Below are 13,078 nucleotides of genomic sequence, written 5' to 3'. Positions count from 1 at the left end.
GCAATTTAGGCTGTCTCAGATGAAAAATGAATAAACGTGGTGATATCTTTGGTTGTGGCTCCAAAACTGTGGTCCTACGTCGCACTGAGACAGGTTCAAAGACAGCCATTATTACAGCCTTGCGACCAAAGTGAACCTGGGACAAAAATTCTAACGGTGTCAGAAATTTAGGATGACCATCTAAAAAATGTGACTGCTGCTACGACCTATGTCTACTAACCAACCAACAGAAATGCAGCACGAAATGACGCACTGATCAACGCGATGCAGAATCTTTGCTGGCACTAAACACATACAGACTGTTAGCATCTGTGACCCAACTGCGATGGATTCAACAAAACGAGCAGCAAAATGAGCTGTGGCAACTATTAAAGGACTCAATTCCTGCTTGGCGTCATGTTTTTTTTTGAGGGGGGGCGTTTGTTGGGGTTTTTTTTTGTTTTTGTTTTTGTTTTTTTTGCTTAGTTTCATGTTGCTCTACCAGCGGCGTAGATTGATTATGCGCACTGATGCAGCACGCATGCTGATGACATTTTTATGGACTTGCGTCATAGGCTGCAATTCAGTAGGTGTTATCGTACAGTCTACATACATCAAACTTGATGTCATACCCAGGTTTATTAGACCCATATCGCAGTCTGGCTTGCAATAAACATAGGATTGCTAAAATCGCACAGTCTGTAGGAGGCTTAAGACAAACCAAGTCTCTAGCTTCTTTTAAATCTTGTCTTAAAACTTTTCTTTTTGTGAACGCTTTTACAAACTTTTGATATTTGTTTTTATATATTTATACTGTTTTTATTGTTTTCATGTCATTTTAAAAATTTTATCCTGTTCTGTGAGAAATTTTGTAACCTTGTTTAGAAAAGTGCTATATATAAAGTTTATTATTTTCGCTAATAGGGAGTCTTGCCAGGTCATCTTCTACATGTTTTCAACCTTATTACTAATGATCCTATGTTGAAACCTATTGAAGTTCACACCTCTCTTCGGCCATGTCTTTTCTAGTCTTTATTTGTGATGAAAAATAGAGAGTTGTTCACTTGTTTACTATTCTGATCGCTGACACTGCCGAAGTGTATGGTTAAGGGGGGGGGGTTAGACAGAAAATGCCAGCTACCCACCCCTTCCACATTTTTTAAAGGATCGTGGATGGTGCACAGGAGGGAGGGGGTAGTGTGACTGACAGTAAGAACCACATCCCAAGTCTCACGCATGCAGCTTGTTGCTTAGCCTACTCCAACATGTATTGGAGTACACACGAGAAAGTCTTTGCCCTCCCCAACTATCATAGGGGTCAGGCAATGGTGGACCCAGGAGCAAAGAAATTGCAAATGCCAAACTGGTGATTAAAAAACGATGTTCTGCTTCTGCGGTACTTTTCTGCATATCCAGTACAAGCACGCATAGCTTTACTTTGCCCTATGCCAGTTTTCATACCAGCCATTCCTGGGCCAGCGACGACACTACACACATGAAGTGAAATTTTACACTTCAGGTCCATGATTTCCATTGAAAATCAAATTTTCACACCCCTCACCCTCTCCAGCCACAATACACAACCAACTGCACTCCCCCCTCCCCACTCACCCCCCCCCCACTCAACCCCCACCTGCACTCAAGATCTGTGTTGAGGATGTGCACCAGCTCTTCCAGAGACAGAAGACCAGGAAGGCACCAGGCCCAGATGGTGTGTCACCCTCTTGTCTGAATGTCTGTGCTGACCAGCTGGCCCCCATTTTCATACTGATCTTCAACAGATCACTGGAGCTGTGTGAAGTCCCCTCCTGCTTCAAGAGTTCCACTATCATCCCGGTCCCCAAGAAACCTTGTATCACAGGATTAAATTAAATGACTACAGGCACATTGCCCTAACTGTCTGTAGTCATGAAATCCTTCGAGAGACTGGTGTTAGCCCACCTGAAAGAAATCACAGGCCCCCTGCTCAATCCCTGCAGTTTGCCTACCAAGCAAACAGGTCACTGGAGGATGCAGTCAGCATGGAATTGCACTACATCTTCCAACACCTCGACTCCCCAGGGAAATAAGTAAGGGTCCTGTTTGTGGACTTCAGCTCAGTGTTCAACACCATCGTCCCAGATATCCTCCACTCCAAACTCACCTGGCTCACTGTATCAGCCCCCATCTGCCATTGGATTTATTTGACAGTAAAACTTCCTGACAGACAGGAGACAGCTGGTGGGGCTGGGGAAAATCACATCCAGCATCCGGACAATCAGCACGGGCACCCCCCAGGGATGTGTGCTCTCCCCTCTACTCTTCTCCCTTTACACAAATGACTGCACCTCAGGTGACCAGTCTGTAAGTCTGCGGACGACACAACCATCATTAACCTTATCTGGGATGGTGACGAGTCTGCATATAGACGGGAGGTTGATCAGCTGGCCCTCTCATGCGGTTATAACAACCTGGAGCTGAACAAACTCAAAACAGTGGCGATGACAGTGGACTTCAGGAGGAGCCCCCTAAAACTGCCACCACCACCACCCCTCACCATACTCAACAGCACTGTGTCTATGGTGAAAACCTACAGATTTCTGGGTTCCACAATCTCCCAGGACCTAAGGTGGGCATCCAACATAGACACAATCATCAAAAAGGCCCAGCAGAGGATGTACTTCTCCGCCAGCTTGAGAAATTCAACCTGTTGAGTCAGTTCTACACTGCAATAATCCAGTCTGTCCTCTGCACATCCATCACTGTCTGGTTTCATTCGGCCACCAAACAGGACAGGAACAGACTAAAATGGACAGTTGGGTCTGCAGAGAAAATCATTTGTGCCAACCTGCCCTCCATTCAGGACTTATACACCTCCAGACTCAGGAAACGGGCAAGTAACAGCACTGCAGACCCGCCACACCCTGGTCACAACCTGTTCCAACTTCTCTCCTCTGGCAGGCACTACAGAGCACTGTACCCCAAAACAACCAGATATAAAAACAGTTTCTTTCTTCGGGCTGTCATTCAAATGAACGCTTAACACTGTCAAATAAATCCAAACATTTTGTTTATACTGTACATTGTATGTATACTGGTACGCTCTGTCCATCTACCTCAGGCATGTATGCAAGTAACCTGCTAACATCTATTTTCAGTATCTCTAATATATTCTCTGCCCCATTGCACTTTATCACCTCTTACTTCATCTGCATAAATCGATCCTTGTATGTGTATATATATATATATATATATATATATATATATATATGAAGACTGTTGTTATTCTATGTTAAGTACACCGGAGTCAAATTCCATGTATGTGCAAACCTGCAGTGCCAATACACATGATTCTGATTCTGATTTTGATTCTGAACACAAGTTGGCTGCCTGTAGTAACATGCAAAACACATACCTTCTGTGCCATATTCTAAAGTTAATGAGAACCACAGACACATTTTAACAGGGACCTATACAGTTCCATTCTCATGATTTGAATTTTTGTTTTTCGTTTAGGATTTTTTTTGGGGGGAGGGGTACATTTTAAGCCTTAATAGGACCATAGAGAGAGAGAGACAGAAAACCTAAGGTGAAGAGAGCAGGGAAAAACAAGCAGCCGGGGTTCTGAGCAGGATTCCAAGTCAGAACGCTGAAATCTGGCATGTACTACATTGCTGTGCATCACTGGTCAAGCCAACAGGATGCCACCATCATTTGAAATGTCAAACAGGCTCAAAGAATATGTTGCTCTTGTTATTCTAGCCTAATTTAGGGTAACATTGATTACAATTTTAGATACTGTCACAGCAAAACTAGACAATAGGCCTATCATATAACTTTTAGTGATTTTCAATTCATGTAAAAGGTCTATGAGGCAATTCATTTTCAATTTACATCCCTAAGAACACTGATTTTTTTCCCCCCTCATTTATGGAGAAATTATTGGGACTTTTGGTCCTTGCCAATCACTATACCCTTGTAATAGGTTGAATACAATAAGGGTAGATGACACAATGATCTATTAACTAGTATGCCTTACTGGGCGGCATGTGACCCAGAGGTTAACACTGTTGCCTCACAGCATGAAGGTCCTGGGTTTGAACCCCAGGCCGACCCAGGTGCTTTCTGTGTGGAGTTCATGTTCTCCCCGTGTCAACATGGGTTTCCTCCGGGTGCTCTGGTTCCCCACCACCACCACTATCAAAAAGACGTGCATGTTAGGGTTAATAATCCTGTCTGTGCCCTGACAAAGGCAAGAGTAAAAAGAACTGGAGTTGGTCCCCGGGTGCTGCAGCTGCCCACTGCTCTTATTAAATAGGATGGGTTAAATGCAGTAGACAAATTTCATTGCAACCAAAAAAAAAAACTGTACAATGACAAAAATAAAGTAGCTTTCTTTTCTAACTATTGCAAAAAGAGCTTATAACAACAAAAAAACTAGGCTACAGCCCAGGTGTTGAAGTTGCATCCTCCCTCTCTGACAGACATGACTGAGCCTGTAAACCAACCAGCAAAAATTTTCAATTTTTCTTCATGATCAGATAAATAGTGGCTTTCACTCTTCTTATGGCCTCCGTTTTCATCGTAAAACTAAAGATGTAATGCCAGCAATGCCATCCATGACAGCACACAATGCAGGTGGGAGAACAACGTTGGGGAGCAAAGTCAACAGAGATACTCATACAACTTCGACAAATTAGGCTAACCTAGGTCATGCTACTATCTTTTTTCCAATTATTTCATGACAACTTCCAAGCCCCCAGCATTCCTCTCAAATAAACACACAATAGTGATATGACTGGAAGCAAAATAGCCTAAGAATACTATAGGACATTATCGTAGGCCACCTTTTTACACCCTTATGTGAATACCACCGAGTTGAAGTACAGATGGATCTGGAATCCCATACATGGGCAGAAAAAATTACATGCTATATGTATATATATATATATATAATATATGAGTTTTTGTGAAAATGTTATGCTTCAGTTTTGCGACACCCCCAATGTGAAATGCAGATAAGTACTGAATGAAAGACTTTCCAGGTCATCAACTTCCACTAAAAACCCCAAATTGCAAGCACAAAACCATGTCCAGACCAAATCTGATTTTTGTCAGTCAAAATGCCCACTCTAGTGTCAGAAGCAGCTAACAGTCATCAAGTATGAAGCCTTTAGCAGCCAGACTTTCCTGTTTACACGATAGAGCTGTTACAGCTAAAAATAATGGCTCCTCACAAGACAAGAAACAAGCTCCCATTCTGTACTGACACAAGGTGGAAGTCTTCCAAAGAAACAAGCCTGTTGGGAGCAAGGGCTTTGGGGAAGCTCATTCAGTCTACAAACAGGAAAAGAACAACATGAGGGCTGATTCAGTCACTCCCTTCCTTAGTAGAATGGAGAAGATCTTAGTAGGGCAGCAGCAATGTGCTTTCCATTCTGACTTTGTGTCCAGACACTTGAACTTGTACCAAATGAAGCAAACAAACAACGCCTAAAACTATCACCCATATGTTACTGGTGGTGGTCAGGGATGAGGGGGTGGAGGTGTTACACTCCAAAAGAAAAGTAAGTCCTTCTTCACGGTAAACCAAACCATAACAATTCTGCGGCTGTGTATTTTTTCCCCCCACATCATATCATTTTTTGGAATTTTGGCCCAAACACTACTTTGTGTGTGATATATATCTCACACGCACACATACATATTACTAACTGCAGATGGCAGATGCCAACACAGAAGCTTTACTTAAATTGAGGAATGTTTTCTTCAAAAAGCCAAAATAAACCTCTCCATATAACTTGTCTGATAAACACTTAAAGCTGCTATGAGGAGTTTTTCCACTTATTATCAGTCTCAATGTAATGTTGATATCTTTATATAATAATGAATGGATTACATTTACATAGCGCTTTATCTACACACCAATGTACTTCACATTGCAGTGGGAAAACTCACCTCAACTACCACCAATGTGTAGCACCACCTGGGTGATGCACGGCAGCCATTTTGCACCAGAACGCTCACCACACATCAGCTTGAGGTGGAGCGGGAGGAATCATTGAGCGAATTACATGGGGGGGATGATTAGGTGGCCAGATGGAGAGTGTGGCAATACCAACATGTACCCTGGCGCTCTGCCGGATGACACAAGCTAAGCAGGTGTGGACTTGGATGGGAGACCTCCCGGGAAAACTGAGTTGCTGCCAGAAGTGGTGTTGGTGGGGCCGTAGCAGGCAGTCTTCCCTCTGATCAAGTCAAGTCAATTTTATTTATATAGCCCAATATCAAAAATTACAAATTTGCCTCAGTGGGCTTTACAGCAACACAACATCCTGTCCTTAGACCCTCTCATCGGATAAGGAACAACTCCCTAAAAAAAAAACCTTTAACTTTATTAGGACCCTCTGGTCCTAATAAAAACAACAAATATCAAATCCCAATGCCCCAGTGCAGTGACGGGGACACTGTGCTGTAGGAGATGCCGTCCTTCAGATGAGACGTTAAACCGAGGTCCTGACTCACGGTGGTCATTAAAGATTCCATGGTATTTATCACAAAGAGTAGGGGGGTCCCTGTTGTCCTGGCAAAACTCCCAACCTGGCTCTCTCCATCTGGCCACCTAATCATCGCCACATGTAATTGGCTCAGTGATTCCTTCCTCTCCACCTCAAGATGATGTGTGGTGAGCATTCTGGTGCAAAATGGCTGCCGTGCATCACCCAGGTAGGGCTACACATTGGTGGTGGTTGAAGTGAGTTTCCCCTCTTCAATGTGAAGCACTTTGGGTGTCGAGAAAAGCGCTATATAAATGTAATGATTATTATTATTTGATATATTCCTTGTTCCCTATCATGACAGTTACTTAAGAAATGAACACACAAACACAGGTTAACAACACACATGCACATAAGCAATGTTTAGTAGACTCAGGTGTGTAACTGCTTGGTTGGAAAAAAAGCCTACACTGGGCTTGTGCCAATTGGAAATCGGATCGTTTATATTGATGATTGAAGGGATGATTGATGATTTGTTTTTCCTATGCCAATATTAAGCAGAACTAAGACATTATAAAAATAATCTCTAGAATCTGCACCCTACTGTTCATTTTGGGATGTTTCTGATAGAGCAGCATGTCCACCGCTGAGCCCTGTTACTTGGCACAAGTAAGGAGTGAATCTTAAATCCTTCATTACAAACCAGTTTGCCGTCTTTTCCAAGGATCTGATGCCCCGTATCTCCGTTCTCTACATGCTAGCTCACCAAAACTTTGCTCTGTGCTCCGGATGAGTAGTAACATTATGGATATGATTTAGATTGTGATATTAAAGATAAGAAAATAATGTTCAATGGAGCATGATGCTGTGATATTGTCACACCAAGCATAGACACAAATTTTTAAAAGGGAACTGCTGTTTGAATAGAAGAATTGCTATTAAATAGATTTTTCTTTTTATTGTTTAAACATCTCTCCATCCATTATCCAAACCGCTTATCCTGCTTCCAGGGTCGCGGGGATGCTGGAGCCTATCCCAGCAGTCATTGGGCGGCAGGCGGGGACACACCCTGGACAGGCCGCCAGGCCAGCTCACACACACGCACACCCACACACACATTCAAACCTAGGGATAATTTAGTACGGCCGATTCACCTGACCTTCATGTCTTTGGACTGTGGGAGGAAACCGGAGCACCCGGAGGAAACCCATGGAGACACGGGGACAACATGCAAACTCCACACAGAGGACGACCCCCAAAGTTGGACTACCCCGGGGCTTAAACCCAGGACCTTCTTGCTGTGAGGTGACCGCGCTAACCACTGCGCCACCGTACAGCACAAATGTTTAAATATTTTAAATAAAATGTTCAGCCATGTGGGTGGTGCGGTGGTTAGCGCAGTCGCCTCACAGCAAGAAGGTCCTGGGTTCGAACCCCGGGGTAGTCCAACCTTGGGGGTGGTCCTGGGTCGTCCTCTGTGTGGAGTTTGCATGTTCTCCCCGTGTCTGCGTGGATTTCCTCCGGGGGCTCCGGTTTCCTCCCACAGTCCAAAGACATGTAGGTCAGATGAATCGGCCATGCTAAATTGCCCCTAGGTATGAATGTGTGTGTGTGTGTGTGTGTGTGTGTGTGTGTGTGTGTGTGTGTGTGTGTGTGTGTGTGTGTGTGTGTATATGTGTGTGGGTGGGCCCTGTGATGGCCTGGCGGCCTGTCCAGGGTGTCTCCCCACCTGCCGCCCAATGACTGCTGGAATAGGCTCCAGCATCCCCGCAACCCTGAGAGCAGGATAAGCCGTCCAGATAATGGATGGATGTTCACCCACACGTGTGCAAATAAACTAGTGGTCTGCATGTCCTTCACTGGCAAACACCTTACATAGCTTGCAGATAAGCTGTGTGATCATATCCTTAGCATCTTAGCCTTTGGCATCCAGGTAAAACCTATAATATTCCCAAATAGGAGATGTTATGTTTTTCTTTGACACTAAGGCATTTCACTGGCATGCTGTGACGTATCTCGCCCCACCCCCTCCTACTGCCACCACCCCGTGCCGATCGGATCACCTATCGGCGATCTCAAGTAGCCATGATTGGGCAATATGAAAATAGAAATGTATCACCCAACCCTAGCCTGCACCCAACCTGACCTTTTATGGATAAGATTGCTCACCCCTGCCATAGTAGAGCCCTACCAAGTCTATGTGTCTTCAACTTGATATTTGGCCCTAATGATGGGGCTGAGCATCAGGATGCACTGTGTTTACAGTCTTCACATGTGCCTTGACAGTGTTTGGCTTTCCATTAACTTGTTACATTTGTTATAAAAAAAAATAAAAAATAGGCACATCAGCATTGCGTACAGCTAGACGTAGTGTACTCATTGGTGCAAAAAAATGGGTTCTGTGGAAACACTGGCAAAAGCGTGCCTTATTGATTTACTGCAAAGTCAAGGTGTTTTCAAGCAAGTTTTGAACAAATTTAAGTCACTGGTATGGGCTTTTAAGCTTCATCTAAAACAATGGTGCCCAACCACAGTGGGCAATGTGTATGTGGACTTTCATTCCAACCCCACACTGCCAACAGCTGATTTTACAAATTAGCTTACGCCTGTCTGGTCGAAAGTTTGCTTATTTTTGAAATCACCTGGGGATGTGATTGATAGAAAGGAAAATCTGTATACTCTTGGCCGTCCATGACATGATTGTGCAACTATGATCTAAAAGGAGGGTGTATAGTGGAATTGTGCACACACACACACACACACACACACACACACACACACACACACACACACACACACACACACACACACACACACACACACACACACACATCCATCTAATTGCTGCTAGGACAGTTCCTCATTAAATAAACAGGTGGTGCATAAAACAGAAAATCAGATACAACTGCTTCCTTCTGAAGCCAAGAACAGAAACACCTGGATGTGTCATCTTGATTTCACCAGCCTTCAACAGGTGTAATTTCCCATATCGTGTCATAGCCACACACTTACACAGGAAGATATAAGAGCTGTGCATTATAGTTTCTGAATGAGAAGGATAGAAGAATACCTTCGGAAATAAAAAACAGCCACCAAAAATCTTATGGGAGAAGGCCCCATGATGTCTTTTCAGTTAATATACTCTGTCAAGTTTCTCACATGGCACAGTGTGGTCGAGAAATGTCAGAGAACAATGGTACACTGTTGTGGCTGGAGCAGCTGTAACAAGGCTTTGAAAGGAGAAAATGTGTTAGAAGAAAGCTGACAGCAGTAAGACAGTTCTAACTTTCCCAGTCATTGTCAACAACGACCAAACCAACTTGAACACTGTCCCATCACACATATGTGCCTAGCTTAATCAAGATGCATTTACACTCAGTTCAGAACAACTAACTCATAGCCACCATTTACTGAATCTATGTATAAATAAAAAAAAGGCTGCTTACTTCTCTAGCCTCCCTGTAGAGCCCCTCAGTGTTCCTCTGCCAGCAGCAGCTCAACTCGCTCAGCTCCAGGATGGCCTGCACTTTGAGTCGGACTGTTTCTCCAGACTGGCGGATCATCTCCACTATTTCATCCCGGCTCTTGCTCTCCACATTATGACCATTGATTTCTACCAGCCTGTCACCTGGCACAAGCCCCAGTGCGAGGTCCTTAGTGCCAGCACCGGGCTCTGCAAAGTGAACCACACGTCTGTATACTCCTCCATCCATGCCACGGTCAAGCATAGTAGTGCGGCGCAAAGAGAATCCAAAGTCACCGGTGTTGCGACGCTGGAGTTCAAGTTCACGCGTTTCAGGTGAAGTTGGTGCAATGACAGCAGGAAGTCTTAGATCTGCAGGAAAGGTCTTGTCCACTACTTCAGGGATGCAGACCTTTATAGCCGCTGGTGCTCCAAGCTGTTGCTTGAGGCTGTGCTTGCACTGTGAATCAAACACCTTGGCCTCTACCTGAGGTGAAGGAGCAGTAGAATTCTGGCCTGAGGGTGTAGAACCATCTAAGGGGCTCTCCTCTTTGCCCCTTTGGGAAAAAGAGAAGCGCTTCATCATCTGACCAACTTGTGAGGAGTTCTGCTTAGCCAGCGAACCAAAGTGGGCAACACGGTCTCGCACTGAGCTACGGTGTCCATCTTGTCCTCCCCCACCCTCTCCCTTCAAGTCATCAGTAGAGCTGGCAGCGCTGAGCTGGTCATCCAGAACCATACTGCTGCGGTTGCTTAAACCATCCGACTCGATGTCAGTGAGGCTCAGCTCATGGCTACTGGCCACTTTGATAGGGATGGGGTTTGAGATCTCAACCTTGTGCTTTGACTCCCTTTTAGCTTCCCTTTTCAGGTTGAAGAAACCACGGCGCATACTCATTTCTTCCAGACTGCGTAGCTCTGCTGCAGACATCCTCTCTTTCTTTTCTTTCTTTTCTTTTTTCCCCCCATCCCTTTCCTTATCCTTTTTGATCAAATTGAACATGTTGTGGCACTCAACAAAGTGTGTCCCACTGGTGTGGCTTTTGTTTTCTCAAACGTAAGTCTTCATACAGAGCAAGAGGTTCACTTGACTGGACAAATGTTCCTGAAATGACTTACAGGAATCTGAAAGGACACCAGAAAAAAATGGAGCATATGAATTCGGAAACCTAAAACTGTTCATCTCTTATATTCCATGATTTAACAAACTGACCCAAATTTCTGGTAGCCAGGCCATTTGATGCACTGGTTCTCCACTGAAATCTCAGTAAGGAAATTTGTGAGTTGTTCGGGGGTGCAAATGATTTATTTTACCAGATGATTAACAGCCTGCTTGCAAGACAGTCACTCGGGCACTACTCATATTTTTTAATTTGCCTCAAACTGCAACTCAAGACTTACAGTCTAATTTGGGTTCAACGCGCAACATAGAACAAAGCGCACAAAGTAAAAAATTCCCTGCAACAGCCCAGTGAGGCCCATTAAAAAAAAAAAACATGGAAAAGAGACAAATCATTCCTGGTTTGCATTTGCGCCGTGCCTCTACAAGTCTCCATTGACTGAAGGCTTAGACAGCAAGGCTGGCAGGTAGCCATCCCTTAGCATACATTTGTAATATATTGCTGATTTTCTTATGTAGTGCCACTGAGAGAGGTGCTCTAACACAAAGCGCAACACTGACTAAAACCCCAAAACATCGGTCAGTCGTACAGTTAAGAGCAGCTGGCCCTGGCTCTTCCATTAGCAGTGATGGAGAGACTAGCGCTCCTGTTAAAGGGACACGGCGCTGCTCAACAAAGCTACGGACACTCCAAACTAACAGCAAGCTAGCAGCAGCAGCTTTTTTTTTTTTGGCTAGCTAGGTATGTAGCTATCTAGGCTAACCATTTAACGCTTGCTTAATGCTAAGATAACCTCAGGCGGGGACGCGTGATGTGCAATTTTGTCAGAAATACGTATGCATTATGGCAGTAAACAAGGCATCACTGACAAAGGCGGGGCAGTTACTTTACCCTGACCGTTTTTCTCCTATTTCCGGTTAGCTTGTTGTAGCCGTGGGTCAACCCAAAGCCTTCATTCTTTCCCATCACATTTGGTGCAACGTCAAATTCTAAAACACTACTGGAACATTAGGTGATTATCCAGTTAAACCCAGTAACTGCCTCGGCATCGGTTAATTTTTTGTGCTTAAACAAAACGTGTCCTATGCAAGTTATATGTTTGATGACTATGTCAAAAACTCACCGTCTCTAGCGCTGCCGTTGCTGGGTGCAGCCCAGTTTGGACTGGCGTAAAAAACGTGTTGAAAGCAACAGCCCGCCCCGGTCTGACCAGCTAGAGTCTACTCAAGCCGCTGCTCCCACAACACGGGGGCTTGGCGACAGACAGGTAACCAGCGCCTCCTATGGGCTACTTTGAATAACTGCAGCCAATTTACTTGGCTTGACTAAAGCACTGCTGTCAGGATGCCGAGAAAACCATGGGACAACTACGGCTGGTACAGACCCTGTGGCTAGACGCTAGAGTACGAACAGGAGCAAAGCAAAAATGCTGCATCACTCCTCTTCTGAAATCTCTTCAGTGGCTGCCACTTAGTAGTAGAATAGATGTTAAGTTGTTTATTTCTAAAACTTGCTTGTCTACGTAAACAATATGCTGCGTAAATCTGCTCCTGTCAGGGCCCTCGGATCCACAGTCAATTTCTCCTATTCCAAGAGGATGTAAAGCTCATGGAAGCATGAAGCATGTGTATGTAGCCCTAAACTGGTATAGTCTCCCACTGGAACTGATGGAACCCTACGACAACCAGTTCAGCAAGAAACTTCTAAGCATTTATTCAAAACATACGTTTTTGATTGTGCTTTCCCTTAGAGTAACTCCTATTCGCTGTTAATCTGCTGTTCATCAATTAGATTCAGAATCAGATTCAGACAACTTTATTTATCCCAGAAGGGCAATTCAGTTTTTACAGTCTACCCAGACCATACACAAACTCACAGGCAAGTAGCAATCATCGTTATGTCAGAGACAACAGACAGATCAGTACATGGGCAAGAGATGCACACTGTCACCCTCGTGTTGTTTATGCATTATTATGTTATGCGTTAATTATGCGTGAAATCTGTTTTAATTTATATAATTTCATTTTGAGTAAAGTTTC

At 44.2% G+C, this 13,078-nt stretch overlaps 1 protein-coding gene across 3 annotated transcripts in view; it reads right to left on the bottom strand.

Moving 5' to 3' along the window:
* myo18ab (myosin XVIIIA b) overlaps positions 1 to 12,238 on the bottom strand; it is a 216,720-nt gene extending 204,482 nt beyond the window's left edge. For all 3 annotated transcript variants that reach the window (XM_056283064.1, XM_056283065.1, XM_056283067.1), the window contains exons 1-2: positions 12,163 to 12,238; positions 9,902 to 11,043 (exon numbers count right to left, since the gene is read on the bottom strand). In XM_056283064.1, coding sequence (XP_056139039.1) covers positions 9,902 to 10,921 — 1,020 coding nt within the window. In that variant the 5' untranslated portion in view covers positions 10,922 to 11,043; positions 12,163 to 12,238. The remainder of the gene's footprint in view (positions 1 to 9,901; positions 11,044 to 12,162) is intronic.
* Between the last annotated feature and the right edge of the window lie 840 nt (positions 12,239 to 13,078).

The sequence above is a fragment of the Lampris incognitus genome, chromosome 7, assembly GCF_029633865.1.
Source record: "Lampris incognitus isolate fLamInc1 chromosome 7, fLamInc1.hap2, whole genome shotgun sequence".
In the NCBI taxonomy this organism is placed as follows: domain Eukaryota; kingdom Metazoa; phylum Chordata; class Actinopteri; order Lampriformes; family Lampridae; genus Lampris; species Lampris incognitus.
This window is presented reverse-complemented; position numbering and strand designations above follow the sequence as displayed.